This window comes from Charadrius vociferus, unplaced genomic scaffold (genome assembly GCF_000708025.1).
Source record: "Charadrius vociferus isolate BGI_N301 unplaced genomic scaffold, ASM70802v2 scaffold161, whole genome shotgun sequence".
In the NCBI taxonomy this organism is placed as follows: domain Eukaryota; kingdom Metazoa; phylum Chordata; class Aves; order Charadriiformes; family Charadriidae; genus Charadrius; species Charadrius vociferus.
Genome location: NW_009646928.1, coordinates 4,390,838 through 4,397,788, shown reverse-complemented (window position 1 = coordinate 4,397,788; position 6,951 = coordinate 4,390,838). Strand labels below are relative to the sequence as shown.

Here is a 6,951-nt window from a genome sequence, read left to right as displayed (position 1 = left end):
GGTACTGAGTGGATACTTTGGTCTGGCTGCAACACCATAGACAGATAACCATTTACCAGTAGTTAATGTCTGGTGTATTTAAAAGTGAAGGTACGTTTTCCATGATGCTCAAGGTATTCACAGATACTTTTTGACAAAAATACCTAAAATAAAGGTACATTAATATAGTGAAGGGCAACTGCACGTTTCTTGATGGCATGGATATCAAGGCTTTTATTTAAGCACTATTCAGGAAGGGAAATCGTTGGGGTTTTTTTAGTATACTGCAATTTAATGAGTGTAAATACACCTTTAGCTTCTGAAATTTAAGCAAGGCCTCTAGAAGATTAACTATAGCCTAAGGCTTCACTGAAATTATATGTCCATTGTATACACCAGTGAAGTAGGATTGCAACTATGTGATTTTCAACAGAACTGACTGTTGATATGATTTGGGTCTCCTTTACAGTATCAGAAATATAATAAAGCATTACTACATGAAAGTTTACTAGTGAATATACATATATTGCATATACGCAAAGAGAGATATTTCATCTCAAAATGTATTTTGAAAATATTCCAGATTTTTCATATGATTTAACGTAGCTATTTCAGTTCTGCAAAAAAATACCTTATTAGCTAGTTACCAATGCCTGCATATAAGCTCCAAGACTCATTCTCTTCTGCAAACGCAAACTCTAGTCTGCTTTTAAACAAAATTCTCTGCACTGATTCCCTTGATCTAGGGACCTTCTGTGAAACAATGCTACTGTCAATAAGAACAGAAACCAGTCAATCGTAGCCAGAACTGAACATGCAAGATGGGATTTTTGCTTCTCTGCAGAACAGGTAGCTGAACTTATTGCTTATCAGAATGGAAATCTTCCTGGGAAGCCTGTGTTAAGTGAAGCAAATCCAGCAAGACTCAAAAGGTGAAGCGTGTTGCTGCTTAGCAGCAAATTCTATAAAACCTACACGTCAGCTGGTCCCCACTAACAGCTTCAGCTCACGTATGCCATGGCTGTACTTTCCAAAACAGCTTTTGCTGACTCCTATTCAAGCGTCCTTTCAGACACTGTTATGCCAACAAATTGTTGAGTTCAACATAAGTGCAGGTATTCTCACCTTTCTTTTTTCTCCCAGCCTCTCCACGTTCCAACATCCATTAAAAGAAACTACAGGAAAAACTTTTATGAGATTATCTCAGAACTTCGTTTTCGTTCATGTTATAGAGGCTGAATTTCTGCATGCTTCAGCTGAACAGTGAAAGGTAATTTATCAGCTGCTTTCAATCTGGAAGCTAATGGAATCAGTTCTTCTGGTCAAGAAGGTTAACTAAGCTCTTCTATACTATTCCCCTCTTCCTATATAGGAAGATTTTAAACCTTTTAATTTTGAGTGAACAAGGTGGGAAAATAATTTTACACAGAAAATTAGTTTTGTAAGCAGATTTACATTTTCAGCACCATCTGCTCTCTTATATGACCTATTGCTTTAAAGTAAGGGACTGAAATATTTCTTAGGACTGCACTGCTACCGTGACATTCTGAAATTTGTGATAATCTACTTGCATGCAAGTTGGTTTATTCAATGTCCATACAACGTTTAGCCAGTTTTCCCAAAGCAAATCGCAAACATTTTCTAACTTAAGTTCAACTTTAATTTTTTTTAATTAAAAGTGAAATCGCATTTAGCTGAACTCATCTTTCAGTAAAACATGAAATCTGAAGTCATTTGTTAGGAAGACAACAATGTCCAAACATATTTGAAAGCTTGAACAACTTCACAGGTGAAGCAGACAGAAAAGTAAAAATTATAGTACAAAATCATTAAGAATTTGTGCCTGTTGAACTTGAGGTAAGTTACTACATCACAGAAAAATGAACATATAAATTGAATATAATTAATGAAATTAAATTTAAGTTGAATGCTTTCAATTATATACATGAAATTTCATTTCCTTACTTTTTTAGAATACCACAAGAAAAAGACAAACAGGAAAGAATAGAAAGGACGATCATCACAGTGCTAAAAATCAGTCTGATGCAATTCAAAACAGGAACTAAACAAATAAGTAAACTTTTATTATTAACTAGACCAAGCCTGCTAGGGAAAACCTTACTTATTTAAATAGTCATGCTTCTTCGAGGACCAAAATCCCATCACTAAAGCCATGAGGGAGATTTATCTTCATCTGCCTTTCCCCCCTCGCTGCCCCTGAAAGACGGCAGCAAATCCCATTCATGGTGCCATATCAGTAGAAGTACTGGCACTTTACATTGGAAGAGAACTTTGCAGCAAAAGGAAAAAGGAAGAGCAAAGAAGGGAAAAGGGGTCTTACTGCATCCCAGCAGGACTTACACTGCAGCATCGCCAGCCGTTACTCTGACTTCTGCACAACACAGAGTGCCAGCTGACTGCCCAGGCAGGTGGCATAGCCAACAGATAACAATTCTTCTCTCAGCCAGAAAAAAAATTATTTATTTATTATTTCTAAATGAAGTAAAATATCTTGTGGCAATGAAAATTCTAACAAAAACATCATCAGCAGTATGGTAATGACATTTTTCATATACTGAGCATTTAAAAAGCAACAACCTAAGGCCAAGTTATCCCTCTCCCCTGAATCCTTACAGTAACAGCGTAGTAGAAGTGACTTTAAGAGAAGAGTGCCTGCTAGCCTGTACCATCTGTGAACCTCCCTTAAATACTTTTTCTTTAGAAATTAAAATAAAAGCATAGGTAGAGATTTTGCTTCTTCTATCAACCTTTATTCTGAAAATACAAAAGCAAAAAGTATTGGCTTCTTGCTGAAATACTATAGCTACACTACAAACATACTGAGAATTATTTAGATAATCTTCCAGGCAAGTCATATGAACTTATGGATTTGTAAAACACTCTCCATATTATTGAGTAGGTTGGTAATGATATCTGAACGAATTGATACGAACTTCTTTGACCACATCACAAAGACTGATTTGCTAGTATTCCTCAATTCAGTTCTCACACATTGAGCATCTACTAGCCCCACTCTGATTTTGGTAATTATATGGTGTTGAGCAACCAGAAGAAGAGAAGGAACTGCAGGGAAATAAGCACTTCCAAATTAATCATCTTTCCCAGGCACTGAATTTCAATTAAAAAAAAAATAAATTACTGAAGCACAGAACAGAAAAATACAGAAGTATCTTTCAGCCAGAAGTATCAGCAGCCAGAAGACATTTCTGATGATCTCTTTTTTTTCTTTTTTTTTTTTTACCATAGAAATAGTATCTCTAGGTGCAATTTCCACAGATCCTGAACTCTGGCTTTGTTCTACTTCCATGAACCCAAGCAGAATATTTATTAAGTTCAGAGCTGCCAAAGCACACTGCAAAATCCTACTGAAAAATCATTTTATTGTTAAACAAAAAAATTAAGTTAGCACAAAAATTATCAATCATTGAATTGTAAATAATCCTTCAGGAGATCTACATTATATCATCCTCTCAAATCACTAAAAAGTTCTGACTTCCAAAAGCAATTCTTGGACTGGTATCAAAATTGGCTTGTTGATTGAACTATGCATACATGAAAGCAAAATTAGGACAAAAAGGATTTTGTGAAAACCAGCATTAGAGAAAACATTTTTCACATCCATTTAACACAAACTTGTCACAAGAGCATAATTGCAAACAAAAATGTAATTTACCTATAACTACATCATGGCCATCAACCAGGCCTGCAGAGAACAGCTCCTGAGAAACGCCATCTGCTGTGTCTGTCCAAAAGGTGAAATGAATAAGTATGAGAGCCCACAAAAACAACAAAAAGTATCAGTCATCCAATGCAATTTAACAAAAATATATTTTTGTTCCAAAACACCCATGGAGGCAGGCTTGAATTCAAAATTATCTTTAATTAGGAGGAAAAAAGATAATTATGTTATCAGCCTCTGCACAGCAAATCACACGAGGTGATGATTTCATTCATTGCAAACCCCCTACAGGCCTTTCCTGGCCACTAGCATTTCTTCTCTATTATCTAACTACATTCTCCTACACAGTTTACAAGTTCAGTATCTTCACAACCAAGAAGATAAACTATGTTTTGGTGTGGTTTTCACAGTTTTCTTTATCCTCTCCGTTGTTCTGCATATCTAGCTAGACACAGATCGGCCTTCTTGTTTGTTACCGGTGGGGCAAAGGAGTTACATGAACAGTCATTATTTTGAGCTTTAGGCTTAAAATTGCTTTTAAGTACTCTGACCGAGCAAATTCAGAGATTTGGATCAATTTTGCATCAATTGCTGCACCTGAGTGGGTTAATTCCTAAGTCTCTGTGACTAGTACTTGCTCCTAGATAAAGACTTTAGAAGGCTTAGAGGTGAGTAGGAGGAAACAGCAGGAACAAGCCTAAATTCCAGCTAAATCTCAACTGTAATATGGCTTCAACGCCAAATATCTGCATGGATGCATGCTTTGAGGCAGTTACATAGTTGTATCATTTCCTTAAGAAACACACACAGGTGAAAAACAATATAGCTGACTTAGCTGCAGTTTCTGGAGACCTGTGAAGATGAGAATCATAGCCGCCTTCTGGCTGCCTCCATGACCGACTACTAGGAACAGTCCCAGTGTACTTTACTATGTCGTATCCTCTATTTTTGACCAAGTAAGAATTCTCGAATGGCTTATATAACTGCTTAGAGCGTACTTAAGAAATTCTTTGGACAAGTGACTAAACCAGGATGCTCTGTGCCCAGTTAAGTAAGAGATCTCTTTCTCTTTCACTATCACCCATTGCCAAAATCAATGAGAAATGCAGGTAGACAACAGAGAGTATATCCATGCACAGAACTACTGCACATGAAAGATACTATGATTTACAGGAAGAGAGACCTCTTCCAATCTGGACTCATTTTTAGGTGGAAGCTCTTTGAAGGCTATTCTAAATACAGCGAATACTGACTTCTGAGAAATATGAAATGTGTTCATAGTTCAAAGGGTTGCTATGTAACAAGGATACATTCCTACTGAATATATCAGCCTCCTGTGCATTTTATCCCAGTAATACTTGGTTTTCTTCAAACAAAAGTAAATTTTACGAGTTCTTACAACTTGTAGCACTGGAAAGCCAATACAGTCCTACAAGCATGCAGTAGAGTCTAAAGTTTCAATGCCAGAATTTCTTTCTGGTGATAGTATTGAATCCAGAGATGCAACTCAACTTTCAGATGAACACAGCATTTGAAAAATGGTGTGCACTTCATACTTGTTATCAGACCTTCTTTTATTACAAAGGGCAAAGAAACTCAAATATTATCACCATCACCACATATAGCTTTATGGCTACCACATTCCATTTCCTATGATGTTTTCCAAATGTGAAAATGGAAATTCCAAATCCATAAATATTGCTATGCAAGATCTTATATACCACATACATCATTTCCACAAGACATGAAATTGATAAAGTATACTGTGGATCAAGTCTTCTAATATATAGTACACATCATGCAAACTTGCCACTAGAATTTACATACATCTGCTATTCTTGTTCAAGTGAAGTTCAATATAAAGTCCTACTATAAAGTAGGAAACATTCCAGAGAGGTAATTTGTATTAACTATAGGCAGTGATCAATTTCTGAAATACCTTTTTAAGCAATAAAGGCATAATTCAATTGAAAGAGCCTTACCTCTACCTGGAGTAAACTCAAATCGTATGTCATTAAGTTCTTTCCTGGAGTTCCTGAAAAACATTCAGCGTATACATTAAAATGTAATGAAGAATAGAATAGAACAACTACTCAGTTCCAACACTCAGAGTACCTATGGGATTGACAGCCACATTTTTGTAGTGTGAATTTCCTCAACTTGAAAAGCACTGCTCTCAAAAGCGCCCAGACTGGAGAGACTCCACCACATTTTCATGGCAGTATTTTGGGGAAAACTAACAGAAATACGTGCTTAAGCTGAAAAGTGCCTTTGGTAACCTAACGGATAAAATATTTTCCTTGTCGTGTTCAAAAGACACTCTGCCATACTGACTCTACTAGTTCTACATAGTCTGAATTGTATGTATTACCCCATCTCCTCCAAGAGTAACAAAATATTCTGGACTTCGAGCTCCCTAACTGAGATCACATGTATACAGAGACGCTCATTTAACAAACTATCTAGCAATCGTTAAATGCTGAAAAGCAGCGTCTATAAAGAAATCATTGTCCCCACAGTAAGGTTCTATCTACTCATAAAATAAGCAGCAGAGTGTGAAAGCCAAAGGTTTTCTGCCTTACCATTTGCCACAAAGTGCTTTAACCAGTCCAGTGTATGACACAGTCATAAGGGAATTAATACCTATGTTAAAGAACTCCTTTACAGTTTCATACTGCGCTCCAAACCTCCACCATTCCTTGCATGTTTCCAGCTTCAGATTTAGTTAATAATTTCTACCATCAGTAAAACATCAGCTTCTTCACAAAATAGATGTCCATCTCATTTTCGGAAACGGCAAGCCAACTGAGCACAGGGATGAAACTTAATTGGTGTAGCACACTCTTTTTCCATTGAATAGCTCAATCCACTTGAAAAGCTAATAGCAACAGAATGTGTTTTGCAGTCCATTATTCTTCTCCTCAGTGAGGAAACTGTATCCAAACTCGTATTTCAGTGTACCAGGCCATGAAGTCTTGTTGTGGGAAAACTAAATCCAATAGGCAGGCATACTCGGCTGTGACTCAGAGCTATTATCACTTGCTAAATACTTACAGAAATATTACAGAGTCAAAAAACAGCAACATGCAGGAACACAAAACACAAAATGATTGGCAACGCAGACAAAAGCAAGATAGCAAACCCTGAAAAATAAGTATGCCATACGCAGTGCTTAAAATGAAAAGTACTCATTTACTGAATACACTGAATGCTTCAAAGCTGAAGGAGTTTCAGGTTCCCAAAATTCTACTCTAAATAAAAAAACGTAGGAG

At 36.5% G+C, this 6,951-nt stretch overlaps 1 protein-coding gene across 1 annotated transcript in view; it reads right to left on the bottom strand.

Moving 5' to 3' along the window:
• Positions 1–6,951, bottom strand: part of STK39 (serine threonine kinase 39) — a 120,005-nt gene that overhangs the window by 18,186 nt on the left and 94,868 nt on the right. The window contains exons 17-18 of the mRNA XM_009894648.1: positions 5,662–5,714; positions 3,674–3,742 (exon numbers count right to left, since the gene is read on the bottom strand). Of these exons, the coding sequence (XP_009892950.1) occupies positions 3,674–3,742; positions 5,662–5,714 (122 nt within the window). The remainder of the gene's footprint in view (positions 1–3,673; positions 3,743–5,661; positions 5,715–6,951) is intronic.